Source organism: Dermacentor andersoni, chromosome 2 (assembly GCF_023375885.2).
Source record: "Dermacentor andersoni chromosome 2, qqDerAnde1_hic_scaffold, whole genome shotgun sequence".
NCBI classification, from domain to species: Eukaryota; Metazoa; Arthropoda; class Arachnida; order Ixodida; family Ixodidae; genus Dermacentor; species Dermacentor andersoni.
The window spans coordinates 100,947,820-100,967,325 of NC_092815.1; the positions used below are offsets into that span (position 1 = coordinate 100,947,820).

Consider the following 19,506-nt stretch of genomic DNA (forward strand, 5'->3'; position numbering starts at 1 on the left):
TGTCCAAAGCTGGGGCATAATGCAGAGGGGGAACAAAAAGAGGAAAACAGAGGAAGCACAGGGCGACAATATATATATATATATATATATATATATTTATATAAAGCAAGATTCGTGAAACGGGGCACTTCATGAAATGCAGTAGGAGCAAGTGTTCGTAAACACCGAACCCAGCCATAAGCGGTACAGCAATGTTGCTTGGCATCGGGAAAGGCTAGCTGTAACCGTAGCGAAGGGTCCAGATTACGTAGCCGCCAACTGGAGACACTCGGAGAACTCCAGAACACTTGCGTGTTTGCGCTGGCCGCCAGACGAAGTTCCTTGACAGCGTCCATACTCGCCAAATGAATTGGAAGCACCTTGGCATTTGCGGTGGACATACAGCGCAGTTTTATGAGCAAAGTCACTGCTGACAATTCCACAGTGGGCCACAAGCCTGAGGGATGATGCCGTGCTCTCTTTCCAGAAAATAACGGCCCATTTTCCTAATGTCAAATACCATCTTCTTGTATGCTCTGTCACGCAAAGCAGGCTGAATATTTTGAACTGTTTAGTAACAAAACACGACTCATTTCTGTGCCGGTTCATCGGTGACGTGGCTAAATGGGCATGGAGGGTTGCAAGTTATGCCGCCGTAGATGTTATGTGTGACAACCTGAATTTATTTTTTACCTGCTTTGTTGCAATTACGAAAACTGCTGCTGAGTTTGTAACCGAAGTTGAAGCGTCGATATATATGTTATTAAGGTATTATGCACCGATATCCTAAGGCAACGGGAAGAGTGCCTTTCTTGACGAAGCCATGTTCATGCACGCGCTCTCAACCATGTTGTTCCGCGCTTGATTTTTGTGAGTATATTGTAAATACATGTTGATTCCATCTCTGATCCTACGTAACAATGTACATGCGCTTCTCGATATGTGTGGTGCAGTAATAGCAGCGCCAGCCGCTTTAGAGCTAAGGACGAATGAATGGCTTCCTTTATAAATGGTGAACGCTGATTACTCTTCAAATGGTTGTTTGAGGTCTCCCTGCCGACAGAAAAGCTACGTAGTGGGCGGGAATCCTTGAAAGGTGGCGAATATGTGCGCTCTGAGAGAGTCGAGAGCTACGTGCGTCTGAATCCCGTACGTGGTCTGTAGAGATGGCACTCGTTGCTGGCATGGCTTATGAGACTCTGCGGCCATGACCTATTTCTTTGTTCTGTTCAGTAATAAAAAGAGCTTGCTGTTTCGCAACTGTAGGAAAATTCTGTTCGTAGGATGTATGATTATTTCAGGGCGGAAAGGTGACTCAGCTGCCGCACAACTCTTCCTCACTTATTTGTATCGTCCCAAATGTTGCGCATGTGAGTAGATGCAGCTGCAAAACAGAACGCTTACACGCAGCAACTGTTCTTGACGCTGCATCAGAAATCCAGTGCCACGATCGTCGGATATTATGGCTTCTGCGGCGCAGCATACTTTGTCCCCAATTTCCTGAAAATGGGGTCGCTTACGGGCGAAGTGGGTCACGGAACGGCTCGATTAACCTCAATAATTCATGAGGCTATATAAAAGCGCCGTTTGCTTACAATATCTTTGAGTTTGGCTTCTCATACTTCGATGTAATCAAGATACTTTGTTTTACCTTTAAAATGAACAACAAGTTTAACGCGTGAGTGAAGAAGCAAGTCTCTTTTTTGCTGACATAGATGCATTTCCTGCATTATTGGACATTGTGGCTTGGCGCGTTCGCTGCTTCAGGCGTCACAAATTGCAGGTTAGGAGCGACTATAGAAGACAGAAAATTACGCCTTAAGCAGCGCCCCTAGCCATGATGTTTGACCAACTAGCTCCCACTGCAGCATTACTATTCAGTGGAATATCGTTGACACGATTCTGTGCAATACGTTTTCTTTTCCCGCCAACGTGTAGGAGCAATGTATTTCCATGCCGTTATTGCAATTGCGTTTTCACCTGAAATATGATAATACGACTGCAGAAATGTGCTTTTACTGGTATTAGTAAAACTAGCAGCTTTATATTTCGGAGTAATGGCTTAAATAACATCCCAACGACCGTCGCACAGCGTGTTAAGCCCCAGCCACACTGGAGGAACAGCGAACGCTGCACGCCGCCGGCCGCAAAACACTGCTGCGGCAGTGCAGCCCCACCGGCAGGCGGCGCCGCTGTTCACTTGAGTAAAGAAACGCCGGCATCTTTCCTTTACCTTAAAAAAGAAGCTTTCTTACGGGCATTGAAAAGAAAAAATGTTCAGCACCATTTGACGAGCTCTATTTCAACGTTGCTCAATAAAGGTGCGTCGAGTGATGCCATAGGAACCTTTGATATTGAGTTTGTCACCGAGTGCACCTGTTTTCATACTTTCTGGAGCTTGCTTTGTATAATACAATATTCGGATGATACGTTACATTTTTCGGTTCCCATGCAAATTTTATCAAAGAGACCCCACTGTATAGAGTTACTAGACGCCGCAGTGCTCCAGGAAACCAAACAAATATAATAGTTCGGGAGGGTGTCCTACTATACAGATAACATTAGCAATACAGAAAAGCGACAGGGAATGCAACACGTTTATTGAACGAACGAGACAGAAATAAAACGAGTAACTCGTATGGTGGCCTCCGATGGGAGGCCTAAACATAATCTAGTGTCTAGTTTCTGAGTAGAAGTACCAGCTAGCGGCCGTAGATGGCATTGGTACACTGGGGAAAGAATACTGTAAAATACCAGCGTTTCTACAACTTTTACTGTGTGACAGCATTCCTCTAATGCATACAAAAGAGCTCCCAAAGAGAAATCGAATCGCTCCTAATTATCACGTAGTTCGAGACGTGTAAACTAAATGCTCCTGAATAAAAAAAAAAGAGACGTAAGGTGTCAAAAATAAAGAAGAAACTACCAGCTTAAGGAACAAGCAGTATGTTGCCGTGAAGACGTTGATTCTTCCAAATGCCAACAACGTTCCACTCCTTCCTTATTAACAGCAAGGCGCTTCAGGTACCTTTCCATTTCTCTATTAAGCAACTTAGCTGCTAATAGGGAATTACCTTCATGACATCATTCAGGCATCCCTACCTGACTTATTTGGTGTTCATGCAAATATTTACCCAGCTTACTTTATGAGCTAGCTGATAAAGATATTACCATAGTTTTGTGCACTAGTTCAGCGCACGGTGTAGCACGTATGCCGCTCCAGTACGTGATTTCTCATGAGGGACCATGCTTTGCACCTTTAATATCGTTTTTTACCCGATAACCCTATGAACGTCCTACGCTGAGATATGGCTTTCTGTCAGTCACTAATGGCGTAGCGCGCATTGTATGACATAAGCAGGATCGCCTGTGACAGAGTTGTGGCATTCAAGTGCGTTGTTGTTGCTGTTGTTGTAAATGCTGTGTGGCATGCTCACATCTCAGAATATTCTTCTGATTTTCTTTATTGACATAAAAATCACCAAATGAGTAGTCAACGTTTGCTACCCATGGCCACCCCCTTTGATTTGGCTAATGAATGCAGTTTTAAGAAGGGCTAAGTTTCTTCATTACGTGACACGTAAAAAGGCTGCAGAACCCATCTCACGATGACTGTCGACGGCAATGCGTTAGCGTTGCATCAATACAGCGACACAACGTGTTGCCGCCATGGAAATGAGATATGAGGCGGGTACTGCATCAGAATTGCTCTTTCACACTTCCCTACGAACAATAAGCGCCATCTAGCGCCGCCGCCGCGAAGCCTGCGCGTGGCCTCCGAAATTCATAGCGCCCCGGTGCGTGCGAACGCTGAGAAACGCGTCATTCGGCAACCTGGGTCCTCTCTCGCGCTTCTTTCTGGACACGCTGCGCCATCTAGTGGCGTTGCCGAGAAGCTCGCGCGTGGTCTCCTAGGCGAGAAGCGTGGTATTCCAGTGCTTGCGAACGCTGAGAATTGTTCCCTCGCTTGTCGCACACCCGCACGCTCAGTGACTTAAGATGGCAAGCGGTCCATAGAAGAACGGCACGCACCCAGTGCATTCGCGGCGTAGCTCGCTAAAGCGTTGACGTGAAAGATGGTTCTTGAAAAGTGGCAACGTAACCCAGTGCACATGTGGCGCAGCCTGTTAAAGCGTCGAGTTGCTATCCTTGAGGAACCCTTGTGATGTGGTTTCGATTCCGCTTATCATCGGTGAAAATTAAAGGATCTTTTTTGCCATTGTTTTGTGAAGTACATTAATTGAAGAGAGGCAAAATACCTACTGGCACATAGCCGATGACCCAAGTTGGCGTCTCAGAGATTCATTGAAGACTAGCACAGAGCGAGTGGCAGATACCCAATGCTCCAAGTCGATGTCAAAGAGCTTCTTCGCATAGCGGTGTTTATCCAGTCCCGCGACTACAGTGACCCATGTCGGCATGAAAGAGGTTCGTTGAAGAGCAGAACATCTGTACACATTTCCATATACTCAGTGACCCAAGTTCGGTCGACGGTTGGTTTCAAATTGCTCCCTAGCCCAGCAACCCGACGCGCTACCCATTCGACCGTGGACTACCCTGTTACCCAGCTAGGCGGAAAAAACGGTTAGAAATACATACATACATACATACATACATACATAGGTCGGTGATACCCCCATAAAGTGCGTGAAGTACCCGAATGCTAACGCATTAAGGGATCGGTGCGAATCAACTGGACGGAGTTCTTGTTTGAGACGCTGTCTATGCTTAATATGTCTCGGACAGTTGAGGAGTAGGCGGTATACATCCTCGTCCTCTTGGCCGCACGAACGTGTCGGAGAAGTCGTAGGCTTTATTCGAAATAAAATTTATTTTGTGCAGGCAGCTCCGAGGTGAAATGTTGTAACAGGGTGTCAATGGCGGCGCAGAAGCTCAGGGTCTAACTGGTGGTGAATATACTCCTCTTCATTTCTTGGACGTGCAATGCAACGAACAATGGACTAGCTGACATATGCTATCCAAGACAAGCGAAGTGCTTGTTCACAGTATATACTTTTGCGCAAATGCAGCGGATGTGCTTTACAATAAAATCATGTTAATTACCACGCTTGGTTAAATGCAGAACATCCTGCATCGGCGCGGAAACACGAGGACATCTCATTTCGCTTAGATTTTACTGCACCTGGGTACATATAGCTCTACAGAAAAGACTTATACTGCTTAAACTGCTTTCGGCTGTATAGAGTCTCTCTGAGGGATTGTGTTTTCACTTCTGGGACCTGATTTTCGGCATGCTGTACTGCTCATAATGGCATGATTATATTGTTTTGTTTGAACCCCCTAAACTTCTCTCAAGCTCGCAAAGGCTGCCCGCATCGTATGAAAGATATGGCAGTAGTAATGCATTTGCTCTCAACATTACCCTTGAACGTTTGCAGTAAGCGAATTACAGTGTCTGTAGATCTCTAAGGTGACATTAGCTTACTTTCCTCGTTGACGCAAACTCCCAAAACGCCGGCCGCACGTCGCCGCGCATGGTACATACGAATGCACACTATAGAGGTTTCACCTAATTGAACTGTATATTGTTGGTATAACTAAGTCGTGTTCAAATGCTTTGTTGACGGCAGGCTTTTGGGTGACTGGCAGTTTCTTGTGGAATGAAAGGATGCCAGTCCTGCAAGAAAACAGCAGAGAGACGTGTTAGTGGCCAAAGTGTGCTGCAGGGGCCGCCGCAACTTAATACTCAGCTTGACTGTTCTCAAGACTTAAATTCTTGCCGTTGTCTATACGCCTTCAAAACCAACGGACAAAAAGCCGGGTAACTCTAAGGTACGATGCGTGTTTATGATAACAATGAGCAAACAGTTAACGTTAACTCCAAATTTACGGCTTGGCACAAGATCAGAGAAACGGCATGTATATATATATGTATATATATATGGGATGACCTCTCCCTGGTTCCCTGGTGATGTCGTCTCTGTTCGTGACCATATGGCATTCATAAATAAAATACTGACCATCTGTGAATGTTTTTGCGAACCACATGATCACTTGAAGTCATGTTTATAGATTTTATAGGGATATCCTGTAGGCCGACCAATTTTGTATAAAACCTATTAAGTAGTCTATTATTACAATGTTACACCATTTCTACTATATTTTACCATTGTATAATACCTAGTGCTTGAATTTCTTTTGTTTCTTCTCGTGTTGCTGTTAGAAATTATTGTCGAGTCCCCCTCACGTAATACTCCCGCATGGAGCCTGTGAGGTATTTGTAAATAAATAAATATAAATATTGTCATATAAGAAGCTTCTTCCAATATGATTAATAAATTCGGGCCCCTCGGTACCCTTTCTTCTCGCTTATATATATATATATATATATATATATATATATATAGCTTGCATTACTGCACAGATGATGCGCACTTCTGCAAGCCGGGCAGCAGCGCCAATGTTTCGGGTGTTCACTCACCATTCACTCAAGGAAGGCTTCTTCTCCGGCGTCTGTGATTCACTGGCAAAGAGCGGGCAGTAGCAGATGCCCTGTCCCTTTCCGAAGCTCTCACCGTCCTCGATTGTCTGCGGAACGACTGTTCCCGCGGTTTCCGGCAGCAGGAACAAGAGCACGCTGGCCACCAGGGCCAAACTTCCCGTCACCAGGAAGGGGGAGTACTCGTCCAGCACAGCCTAGAAAGACGTGGATAGGATGCGCAGGGTATTGCATTCTTGCTTACTCTTGTCAAAAGTAAATAGTGATTTGATTGCTTGCTTGATTGATTGAACACACAATTGATTGATTAATTGATTGATTGATTGATTGATTGATTGATTGATTGATTGATTGATTGATTGATTGATTGATTGATTGATTGATTGATTGATTGATTGATTCATTCATTCATTCATTCATTCATTCATTGTTTGGCTCACTGACTGACTGATTATGGATCGATCCTTCTATCTCGTAAGCAATGAACACGAATAACACGAACCACCTGGGTTCTATATACCGAGGACTGAAATGCCTGTAAGTAAGGCTTTTTACGTTCCACCCTAATCGGAGTGCGGTGGCCGATATCGAGAACCGAACCCGTAACCTCGTGCGTAGCGGCGGAGCGCCATGTCCTCCACTATACAATAACTGAAACGGTTGATTCTCGTTCTTTGGACTTAATATCGTACGTGACCGTATTCCAACGGCATCCTGCAGTAACCCAGAAACTAAAGAAATTAAGGTCGAAGGCCTCCCGGGAATTTAAATTAAATGCCATTGGTGCGCGTAGCTTGGCTTATATAGATAGGTCCATGAAGAAATATTATTAGTAAAGTTAAAATAGTTACACAGTGGAGCATTTCCAACAGTTGACATACCAGTGAGGCGATCTGGGCTCCCAGCTGGCTGCCCACATCTCCCAACATCCTCTGAAGCAGGACAGCGCGGCCCCGGATCATGGTGGGGAACACCTCGGATGCTACCTGGTACGTGATGTTGTAGGCGCCAGCGAAGGACATTGTCAGCAAGGCCACCATGATGAGAGTCCAAGTTTCTGACTCTGCAAGTGACAGGTTGCGGGTGAAATTAATAAGTAAACAAACCATTCAAACTGTTAGGACGAGTCTGCACTCTCGTGGACAATGACATAGGCATGCTTGTTCTACCATTGAGGAATTCCTATTCGTTTCAAAACGTTCTTAATGCTATATTCTTAACCCACTCTGTTATTTTCCGTTCCTTTGATGATTTTTCAGAAGTTCTTGTTGCTTTCCAGTCAGATTTAAGCTTATTCTAATTCTTTCCGAATTTTCGCCAATTCCTTTTGATGTGTATGTTTGCCATCAGTACTGCCACTAAACCAAACAAACCAAAGTGATAGTTGGGGAGGTTGGGTGGAGGCAAGAGGGGCGGCTTCTTTACTGTTGTACGTTGCTTGCAATCCCAGGGCATCCACGAACATTCTCAATAATAAAATTCTATTAATTTGGAACTGCTACATTGATCTGTTTGTCGACCTTTGATACTTAATGTTAGCATACAACGCTTCCTCTTTGTTTCTTGTTTTGTTTTGTTTAACAGCTGGCAAATGACTATGCCGGTGAACATTTTGTGTTATTTTGATACAAATAATAAATTTATTTAGCGCCAAATATTTTCTCTGTGTCTTCTGCACAATTTACAAGTGCTCAAAAGAGCCTCGAAGAGCCGTACGCTTTCTTGACACAAAGAAAGAAAGAAAGAAAGAAAAAGGGAAGAAAGAAAGAAAGGAAGAAAGAAAGAAAGAAAGAAAGAAAGAAAGAAAGAAAGAAAGAAAGAAAGAAAGAAAGAAAGAAAGAAAGAAGGAAAGTTTCGCCAACGAATACCTTCACTCACCTTTTCTAATGGCCCACATAAGAAGGCAGATAATTCCACCAGTGAGCATAAACATGCTATTGGGCCAGCGTCGTCCCAGTACGTCCAGTGAAAAGATGCAGAAGAGGTTCACGGGAAGCTCGAATGCTAAGGCAACCGAATAGGCAGTGTAAATGTCCAGGCTCAGTGCTCCTATCTGCACACTGGTCCCGTTGTAGCAGATGCAGATCGCGAACCTACGCACGGCAGAGAAAGCGCGGGGGAAGGGGGGGGGGGTGAAGGGTCGAGCACAAAGTTAATTAGTGGTTTTGGTTTCTTCACTTGTTCGGCATACGCGTACCACAACTAGATTTGTCATTAGTGAGACGAGTGTTGCTTTTCTGACTGAAAAAAAAAAAATGATGTGCGTTATATTTCATTTTTGCTAATAAGTTGAAGCTGTTGTAATACTTTCGGCATATTGGGGGGGGGGGGGGGGGCGTGAAATATCGAATATGGGCGAGACACTGATAACCTGCATTTTATGTGCCGCGCTTTCAGAAAAGGAGAGAAAGCTTTTTTTTTTCGTATGTTCAAAAGAAATAAAAAATGTTACTTCAACTATACATGTATGCATCATTGGAGGTTTACCCTGAACTGATAAACGCCTCTTTAAAGGCGCTAAAGTATGTCAATTGTGTGCACTGGCCAGTTCGCATTTGAGTTTACAGCACGAAATGGTAGCCTAAGGGTTTTAGGGCGTTTAGCTTCAAAGCCTGAAAGGTTTCGTAAGCACGATAGTTCTACTCTGTGCTTGAGATTCAAACTTATGTGCTGGAGCGACCATGGCGGAAAATAGGGAGATTTAATAATCAATTTCTCAAAATAAGTTTAACGCTCATACTCAAAACTTAATATTCTCTTCTAGTGTACACCCGTTAACGCTTTCTTTGCGTAACCCGTTTACATGAAACCGCATTACATTCTTGAGAAACAAACTGACCAATCCCGCCGATATTGCCGAGTATTTCCGAAAGTATACTCCTTTATAGCCGTCTTATTGAATAGTCAATGAAATTATTAAGAATTCGAAGCGTAAGACATGCTCCTGTTAACCCTAAGCGCTCGCCTTGTAGAGAACTTCGAAGGGAACTATGCAAAATGCGACATAACTCGGCGAGTCAGCTAACATATTGTGTTTTCCCAGCTCTCCAATCTCTACTCATCATTAAAAGAATTTTCAAATCACATCACTCAGCCACGCACAATCATTCTCTGGTTCATAGCTTGGTGAATTGAAAACGCACCAGGCGACATATATCAGCAGCGAGATCTTGCGGATGTTAGGAGACGTCAGCATGACCATGGTGCCACTCCAGAAACTTGGAGCCTTGTCAGCAACCATCTGTGTCTGTGCACCGCTAGCCGTTGCCTGCGCGAGAGAGCGAGAGAGACATAGGAGGCAGGAAAGTGCAATGCTAGTTAACAGTCACAGTGTGTGGATCTGTGACGTTCTCTCTACGTCTTGTACTAATGCTTCAATGTTCAGCGCGACAACAGCAGTGGACGAAAGAGAAACGGGATAGCGCTCTAATGTATCAAATGAAAGTTTTCTTACACGGAAGCCGGTGTATGTATACACCTAGGACTAACTCGCGCAAGATACGCATAACAACGTCATGGACCCAAGTGCGCGACACTCGTCCAGCGCCATCCCATTCTTTCCTCTTTCGTCCTAGCCATATTCTGGCGCTGCATTTTCTAACGTGAACTATATTCAAGTAGCCCAGCTGCCCGTCTTGCTTGTCCAAGTGCTTCAGAGAGTAATATGAGTGAATAGCCAACCCAATTACTGACTCCGGTAGGTGTATCGGTTCTATATGTTTGCAATGGCCTAGCCAGCATATTATTTTTCCAGGAAGTGGGCACACCCTTGACCGGGGACTGGGTGCAGAGATGGAGGAGAGGGAGGAGGAGGGGAATGCACGTGCACCGTGTGCCTCTCCCTCATCCGTGGCTACACTACAGCATATGTTATTCGTCCTATAGGCGTAATAGAGGCCTACAAGCGTATTGGTTCAGTAGTCCTATCGATCTAATAGACGTATTGGTACGATGAGATACTCTGGCAGGAGCGACCCCGCAGCACGCATGCTAGCGCGATAAGAACATTTAAACCGGGTTAAAGCTTAAAGAACTGCGCACTCTGCGGGACGGCGTTTATTTCAGAACTTCATCGCGCGTCGTGGTAATTCACTCGAGCAGCGAAGGCACGAGCCCCGTTCTCCATCGCCTGCTCGATACCGATTGCCCAGTCCCGTGTTTCCTCGAGACGGTCGTAGTCGTCGTTCGCCCAGCCCTACAATCCCGGAAAACTGAGTCAAGCGACCTCCGGAGGTGAGGCCACTGACGCCGAGCGCATCGAATATCCTCCATCACGACGACAACGACGACAACGAAACGGTGTTCAGGCGCATTTCGGTGATCAATGACAAGTTGTAACGTCGGACATAGCGGTTACCATAGACGGCGAAGAAGTCATTGCTTTAATTCTCACTGGTGCTGATAGCTCGGTTATGAGCAGAGAGCTTGCGTCAAAGTTAAAGAAAGTTTTTACACAGGGGACTGGGTCGCAGATCCGTAATGCTGGAGGTCATATACTAATTCCCGTGGGCAGATGCACTGCTAGAGTAAATATTCGCGGATTTACGTACGTCGGGGTCTTCATTATTCTGCCCAGTTGCTCGAGGCACTTGATACTCGGCATGGACTTTCTACAGGCGAATGGAGCCATAATTAACCTGGAAAAATCGAGTGTGACGTTCTCTACGAAGAAAGCCATGGCAAGCGACGCTGGCAACGAAAACCACACCGGAAACGCTTGCGCACCGTCGATGACAGGATAGTGGTACTGCCAAGAAGCAGCCTACTGACCCCGCTAACGTGCGACGCATTTGACGGCTATGCGGGCATCGCCGAGGGAAACATTCCGTTAATGCTTGAGCGGAACATCTGCATTGCACAGGGCCTCGCCCAGCTTCAGAACGGACACTCATTTGTCCTGCTGACCAACCTCAGTGGCGAATATCAGCTCTTACCGCAAGGCACAGCTGTGGCTTTCCACCATGAAATTGCTGCCCTCACGATGTCACCTCGCTCGGAACTTCTTCGCCTAATTCATTGGAATCGGTCAACCTGAGCGATCGCATTCAGATTAACTCCGGCTTATCTGAAGAACAGAAGCAGCAACTACTAGACGTCGTCAATGACTTCTCTGCCTGTTTCTTTACCAAGTGTAAAATACGGCGCACCTCCGTTGCGAAACTTCATATTCCCATGGACGAGTCAGCACGCCCCGTTCGTCAACATCCGTATCGCGTTTCGCCTACGGAAAGGGACGTGATAAAGCGCCAGGTTCAAGAGTTGATCAATGATGACGTGATTCAGCCGTCCATAAGTCCATGGGCGTCCCCCGTCATGGTGGTTATAAAGAACGACAATACACTACGCTTCTGTGTAGACTATCGACGTGTTAACCGTGTCACCGAACGCGACGTTTATCCCCTAGCGCGCATGGATGGCGCTCTGGACCGTCTACGCCACGCCCAATTTCTCACCTCTTTGGATCTTAAGTCAGGGTACTTGCAGATCGAAGTAGATAGGCGCGACCGCGAAAAAACAGCATTTTTGATGCCTGATGGATTATGTGAAATGAAATTCCTCCAATTGAGCCTGTGTTCCGCACCTGCCACATTTCAGCGGATGATGGACATTGTTCTGTCTGGACTGAAATGGCAGACGTGCTTAGTTTACTTAGACGACGTGGTGTTTTCTAGGACGTTTAACGAACATCTAGAACGACTCAAGCACGTACTCATCGCGATCAGCAAAGTAAATATGACTATCAAGCCTGAGAAATGTCATTTTGGCTTTCTGGAGCTCAAGTTTCTCGGATGCGTAGTCAGCCCCCGCGGTGTTCGGCCAGACCCCGAGAAGTTAGCTGCCGTCGCAGAGTTCCGCGTCCAACTGACAAGAAGGCAGTTCAACGCTTCATAGGTCTCTGTGCTTACTATCGTCGTTTTGTCGAAGGATCTTCAAGGATTGCTGAACAATTAACTATATTAACATACCATGCAAGATGTACCCTTCGACGACTGGACCGGCGAGCAACAAACATCATTTACAGAATTGCGGAAGGGACTGCAAACAGCCCCCGTACTCGCGCATTTCGACGACTTGGTTGAAACACAAATCCACACAGACGACAGCAACGTGGGGCTCGGTGCCATATTCGTGCAGTGGCAAGACGGCGCCGAACGAGTGATAGCCTACGCGAGCCGTGGTCTGAGAAAGGCGGAGGTCAACTATTCCACGACCGAAAAGGAGTGTCTCGCCGTCGTTTGCGCCATCGGCAAGTTCCGACCCTACCTGTACGGCCGACCTTTTCGAGTAGTAAATGAGTACCAGTCACTGTGCTGGCTTGCGAGTCTTAGGGACCCTTCAGGCCGCCTCGCTCGTTGGAGCCTCCGCCTTCAGGAGTACGACGTCACAGTGGTTTATTGATCCGGACAGAAGCACCGCGACGCCAACTGCCTCTCACGTGCACCTATACCTTTCAAGCCAAGTGATTTAGAGCAAGACTTCGCGTTTGTCGCTGTAGTAGACACTGTCGAGATGGCTGACCTCCAACGTGCAGACAGTGCATTGCTTCCTCTCATCCTACACCTCCAGGGAGCCGACATTGTTGTCCCACGACCGATATCACGAGCGCTGACTTCCTACTGCCTCCGCAACAACGTTCTCTACAAAAAGAACTTGGAAAACAGCAAAAAAAAAATAAAGATAACGTTCCTTCTCGTCGTCCCAGTTTCACTGCGTGAAAAAGTCTTGCAAGCGTGTCATGACGACCCGTGTGCCGGCCACTTAGGCTCGCCAGGACGTTAGCGCGCATACGCCTGAAGTACTACTGGCCACGGCCGTTCTCGTCCGTTCAACGCTACGTAAGGAGCTGCCGTGATTGTCAGCGGCGCAAGGTTCCAACTTTGAAACGTGCTGGTCTTCTGAAACCCCTGGACTCTCCTCCAGCACCGTTTCAACAGGTTGGAATGGATCTTCTCGGTCCATTCCCTACGTCGTCCGCAGGCAACAAATGTATAGTCGTCGCAACGGACTACCTAACTCGGTACGCAGAAACAAAAGCTATACCCCGTGGAACATCTACAGAAGTCACCATGTTCTTTGTCCATGACATCTTATTACGTCACGGGGCCCCTTCCATCTTAATAACCGATCGAGGGACTACATTTACTGCCGACTTAATACAGGATATCGTCATACTGATCCGCACCAATCATTGGAAAACTACGGCCTATCACCCACAAACTAATGGACTTACGGAGCGCCTCAACAGAACTATCGCCGATTTGATCTCGATGTACGTTGACATGGAGCACAAGTTATGGGACCAAATTTTACCGGACGTAACATTCGCATACAATAGGGCTATTCAGGAAACCACCCAATTCACACCATTTGATCTGGTTTATGGGTGCTTCGTAACAACACCTTTAGACGACATGCTCCCGGTCGACAACGAAAAAAGAAGCAACAATGCTGGCGACATCGTCGTGAAAGCCGAAGAAGCTCGACAGCTTGCTCGCAACCGCATCCGCCTCCAGCAGTGTACTGACGTTCGTCATTACAACAGTGGCCGAAGGAACATCCAGTACGAACCCGGCGACTACGCTTGGGTCTGGGCACCCATCCATCATCAAGGGCTGTCGGAGAAATTACTGCATAGATACTGCCCGTATAAGGTCGTCCGGCGGCTCAGCGTCGTGGACTACGAAGTAGTCCCTCAGAGTACTACTATGAACTCGAGCCGACGACCGCCACGAGCCGAGATTGTCCATGTAGTACGGATCAAGCCGTACTACGCCCGCGAAGACGTGTCCATCTCATAGACTTTCTCCTGCGCCCTCTGTCGCCCTTTACTCCCGCCGATCAGTGACCGGGAAGGTCGCTTTTCACGTGGGGAGTAATGACGAGAAGTAAGCTGCCCACTACGAGTCCCGATCACCAGAAGTCAGCTGCACACTACAGGAACCGGTCGCCATAGAGAAGGCGACGAAGGGCGGAGTTGTGCACCGGGGTGTTTTGGGTGTCGGCCATCATTGAAAGAAGGCTGTTCGGTTTCGACGAGTCCGTCTTAGTTGTCTTCGTGACAATATAATGATATTTAAGATGTGTCGCCTGTACATATCGAAACATTTATTATTGGAGCCAATTTTGAATAATGTACAGAAGGATTTAGCAAAATAAGTGAGAAAGCAGACGCTTCGGTGCTTTTACTCGGTGTCAGTATGTTGGTTGTTGAGTGTTCACTTCTGTCAATGGTTTTCAGAATGTCAAGCACCAGCCATAATTTTCAACTTGCTGGATAAGCGGTTTTCAATATTTTACAAACGCGGAATATGTTATACTCTCATATTTGATGTTCCTGTAGTGAGTGTTCGCATGAAGTTCACATTCTGTGATCTTAACACAACTCACTAAACAACTGAAAATTCTTAATCGTTACTGCAACAGTACACTGTCTATGATTCTGAAGATGCAAGAAATGTGGTGAAAGCAAGGTTTGGTGAAGCAAGGTGAAGGAAAGTAGCGTATGAAAGGGTTAAGAATTGTGCTTGTTTGTGGCACAACTCTGTTACGAGCCTTCTTACAGCTTAGGGTATACGCCGTACAGAAAGACACCCTCCTCCCCCAGCAAAAAGAAGGAAAGAGCACTGCGGCTACGAAGCGCTGAAACTATTTGTAACAAACTTGAAGTACATGCTGATATGTCGCTGCTTATCACATGGCACCCCGTCTACCTTTCCAAAAGATCGTTGACGTCAAGTCACGTCAACACATCGCCTATTACAACATGCGGTCTATTTCCGTACTCCAGGCAAACATTTGCAGTAATAGAACACGTCCAAGGAGGATTACATGATAAGTCAGCACACAATTTATGGGCAGTGTCATCGCAGTCATTAGGCATACATTATGCCGGTTCTACTTCGGGTTCGGTGTGGCCGACGCTTCAGGCTGTATTCGCCGTAAGAGTGCCGAAATGGTGCTCCTGTGCAATTAGGGACCGCACACAAAAATCGCGAATCGACGGCATAAATAACAGCAAACATTGTAACGAAAACACATGAGGGGATAATAATGCAAATTCCGAGGACTGTGGGGATCGTAATTATGCAAAGCATTTTGCAGGTAGCTGTCTTTTTCTAAACGTTCGAAGTTTTTCGAATAGTTATTGGATGAACCAGCGTGCTTGTGCAGATCAAGCAGCTGTATTGGACGCAAGCCTGTGTATGACGACAGAAGGAAGATGACGAGTTCGACGATAATATGACAGTGACGGTGTTACGATATTTTTTTCTTCACGCCTGGCAGAAACGTCATAACCCGTTCCGTTACAACCGGAGTCCGTCCCGAAGGCGGTCCCTGCAGACCGCGCTATCTTATGGTTTTCCAATCGTTAGAATGAAATAATTCAGGAAATTGCGCGGATAACTGCATTTCCGCTGCGTCATTCCTATATTTCCAGTACCTATCGGTCCAACAAAAAACGGCCGTGGCTTAGCTTGGTTAAGCCTGGTGATTGCGAAGCAATAGTGTGTTATTCTCGGATCAGCTGGTAGTATGGCTGGTGGTAGTCTTGGGTTATGCTAGTCTTACGGCTTACAGTGAATAATCTAAGAGGAAGTCATCCGTCGAATACGTGTATGCCGACAAACATTTCCCTCACCAGCGTGCCCATTACAAAATTTTCCAGTATCGATTGGCCGACGGTGCGGACTCACTGTCGGGCAAACTCATAATTTCTTCCTTTGCTTCTGCTGTTTCCACAGAGGAGGTTGCACGTTGTCGCCGAGCTGCATACTGGGCACGCCGCTTAGAAAGTCGTTCTTCTCGTTCTTCCGTCTCCGTAGCTCGCTGATGCTTCCTCTTTGCATTCTGCCGAGCTGCCTTGTTCGTAGGCACCATCGTAACATCTGGCTGTATGACTGCCTTGGCGAGAGGAGCGGAGCTGTTTTATACAGCTGGTGTAACGTCACTCTGACCGTAGCGCCCCTGGTGAGAGGAGCGGGAGTTGGGCCGCCGTTGGTGGCTACCGCCTCGCCTCGCGACGGCGTGAGATGGGGCCCCGTTTTTACACAGCTGGTGTGACGTCACACCGACCGTAGCGCCCCTGGTGAGAGGAGCGGGAGTTAGGCCGCCGTTGGTGGCTACCGCCTCGCCTCGCGACGGCGTGAGATGGGGCCCCGTTTTTACACAGCTGGTGTGACGTCACTCTAGGTCACGAGGTGTGACGTCACGCAGCGAGGTCACGCTAAAGGTCAATGGTGCCTACCACCGCCTCGCCACGGAACGGGCTGAAGTGCGACCTAAGCTTCGCAATAAAAATAACTAGGCAATAAAAGCTCCTGCTTATTGAACCCTATTGCACCCTAGTGGCACCAAACAAACCTATTGGGACTATTAAGAACAAATATCTAGTGCAAATACGCACTTATTGGTCGCATATGGATGGATGAATGGATGCTATGAGCGCCCCTTTGGAACGGGGCGGTAGGTTGTGCTACCAAGCTATTGTTATTATATTGCCTAATGTCCCACCTATGTTAAAGAAAAAGAAAGAAAAGAAACCACGAATAATTCCCATCACTAAACTTTCTGAAACTCTATTGGGAACTTTGTTTTTGTAAACCTCCGTTTGTCATTTGTCTACCTTTCTTCTGCCAATATTTCAGTTGCCGCTTGCTAATCTCTGTTGCGGACATGTTTACTGTCCCCCTGCTCTCGCTGAACCGAATGGCTTCAAGGAGGCCAGAGGTGCCTAAATCAACCACTGGGCATATATCTTCACCTTCTAATAAAACATGCTCCGTCGTTTCCCTAGCTTTACCGCAGCATGCACATGCTCTTTCTTCCTTGTTGTATCTCGCTTTATAAGTTCGTGTTCTAAGGCGTCCTGCTCTCACTTTGAGAAGTAATGAGCTTCCTTTTGAGTTATCATAAATTGTTTCTTTCCTGATTTCGTTTTTTTTCCCATACATACTCCAAATTGAATTCATCGAGTTCCAAAACGTTACCAATGTAACATAAAGTGATAGAGAAAAGGAGAACAGGAAGAAAAGAAAGGGAGGCTATAACCAGCGTAAGTACTGGCTGGCTACCCCTTGCTGGGGAAGAACGTATACGACTGCTATATTTGACCAATGGAAAATTATATTGGTATTTAGGTAGAAGTCACGTGACAAGCCATGCACCAAATTTCTCCTAATACTTAACGTAGCAACACCTCACCTAAATGTTATCGTGTATGGTCACGGGCCTGTAGCTAAAGCACAATTAACTCACCTGTAGTAACTTGCTCAGTTTTTCTTGAGATACGTCCTTGCCGTTGATGCGCGCGATCCTCTGAAGAGTGGCGAAAGCTTCTTCATTGCGGTTTACCGACAATAGCCAGCTGGAGGACTCGGGAAGCCACCTGAGGATATGAAAACAAGAAAGTAGCTATAAACGCCATGAGTACCAATTTGTGGAAAGTATTAACTCAGAGCGAAAGCCCGGGCAGTGAATGACCCTAGTGAGTACCCGTTTAACCATAGGCAAACTGTGAGGAAAACATGTTTAGCCCTAGACACGACAGCATCTTGAAAGTTTTCCATCGCCCATGACGCCAATGTTTCAGCTGCATTAAGCAAGGTGATTCCTGGTGCACTAGATATTCCTTGTTGATGTCTGTAACGCGCACAAACACGCACGCACGCACATACACACAGAATATGAATTCAATCATGCATACACACGATCTACAAATTTTTTCGCGTTGATGACATTGGAGTGTTTGTAAATTCTTACCTATACTCCACTTTTTGCCGCGTTTTCGAACATAAAGGAACAGAACACTACCCAACGTACCGTTTGCACCTGCAAACCGAAGACGTGTGGACAAATCGCTCATCTGGCTTTATTGCTGCAATGTCATTGAAGTCGATGAGCGCCGTAATCTATAGCATAAAGGTTCTGTGATTTTCTGCCAGTTGCGTCGCATCTTGAAATGAATAGTATGCAAATTTTCCTCCTAGAGAAGGTTCTTAGGGGACGCTTGTAGATAAACCGTAAACGCTATCAGTAACGCATAAATTAAGCACCTGCTACAGCTAAATTGCTCGATTAGAATTTGAAGTATCTAAGCGAGACATACGAGGAATTTCAAGCGGCACAAAATGGGTCATCGGCGTGTGTATACGAGTAAAATGTCTTAATTACCAGGAATCATATAGGCTCAATTATTATCTATAGTACGATAATAAAGTGGCGAAGTTGCCTATATCTCAAATCCGCGATAAATTGATTGCCAATAAAGCAACAGATCATCCGAATAAACGAACAAATAAATTGGGGGGTCAAACGTGTTCTTGAACCTTCGCCAGAAACCCAAGTACACAAATGCAAGTAGCACGTTTGTTGCAGTGGCGAAATCACGTCACCTGCGCGGCCGCGTCGCTTCGTCTGCGAAACACGATAGACACGTGGTTTTGCGCCGCTTTGCGGTAACGGATTGGTAGCGCAGTGACTAAGGTACCTGACTTTCAATCAAGAAGTCGCAGGCTCGGAACTCATTGTAGCTCATTTACGCTTATAGCCATCTTATTTCGCTTATTTATTTTTATCAATATGCCATTTTCGCTATGGAGTGATGGCGTCAAGCGTCAACGACGGTTTTCCTCGGTGAGTCGAAATAGAGATGCTTACGCATTTAAAATAATCGGCAAAATGAAAAGAACGAGAAGCGAAGCTACGCGCATGATCAGCCAGAATACCTTAAGCAGTGACGTTGTAACTGTATGCAGCATATGGGGTTATAAGGGATTTAGTATTTCAGGTGAGCGGTAGCACAGCCGCCAGGTGAAACAAACAAAAATGTTGAAATAACGCATATCTCCGCATTACAGAATCGCAGAGCGCAGGATTCATTGTTTCCTTCCTTCCGGCAGTGCTCATGGCTGTGTTCCTATGCTTGGCTGACTTGTGCAGTGTGGAAAGACCGATGTTTTCCCATCTGTGTCTTCTTCCGGGACGAAAATGTGCCGCACTTCGCGTAATGTAGTTGAGCGTATCGTGGATATAAGAATCGAAGTTGTGCAGTCTACTTTTGAATCTGA

At 46.3% G+C, this 19,506-nt stretch overlaps 1 protein-coding gene across 1 annotated transcript in view; it reads right to left on the bottom strand.

The window, feature by feature from the left end:
- Positions 1 to 2,558: 2,558 nt before the first annotated feature.
- LOC126541539 (solute carrier family 22 member 7-like) overlaps positions 2,559 to 19,506 on the bottom strand; it is a 40,317-nt gene continuing 23,369 nt past the window's right edge. Inside the window, exons 6-11 of the mRNA XM_050188344.3 lie at positions 17,696 to 17,825; positions 9,583 to 9,707; positions 8,318 to 8,532; positions 7,321 to 7,502; positions 6,422 to 6,636; positions 2,559 to 5,617 (exon numbers count right to left, since the gene is read on the bottom strand). Of these exons, the coding sequence (XP_050044301.2) occupies positions 5,506 to 5,617; positions 6,422 to 6,636; positions 7,321 to 7,502; positions 8,318 to 8,532; positions 9,583 to 9,707; positions 17,696 to 17,825 (979 nt within the window). The 3' untranslated portion in view covers positions 2,559 to 5,505. The remainder of the gene's footprint in view (positions 5,618 to 6,421; positions 6,637 to 7,320; positions 7,503 to 8,317; positions 8,533 to 9,582; positions 9,708 to 17,695; positions 17,826 to 19,506) is intronic.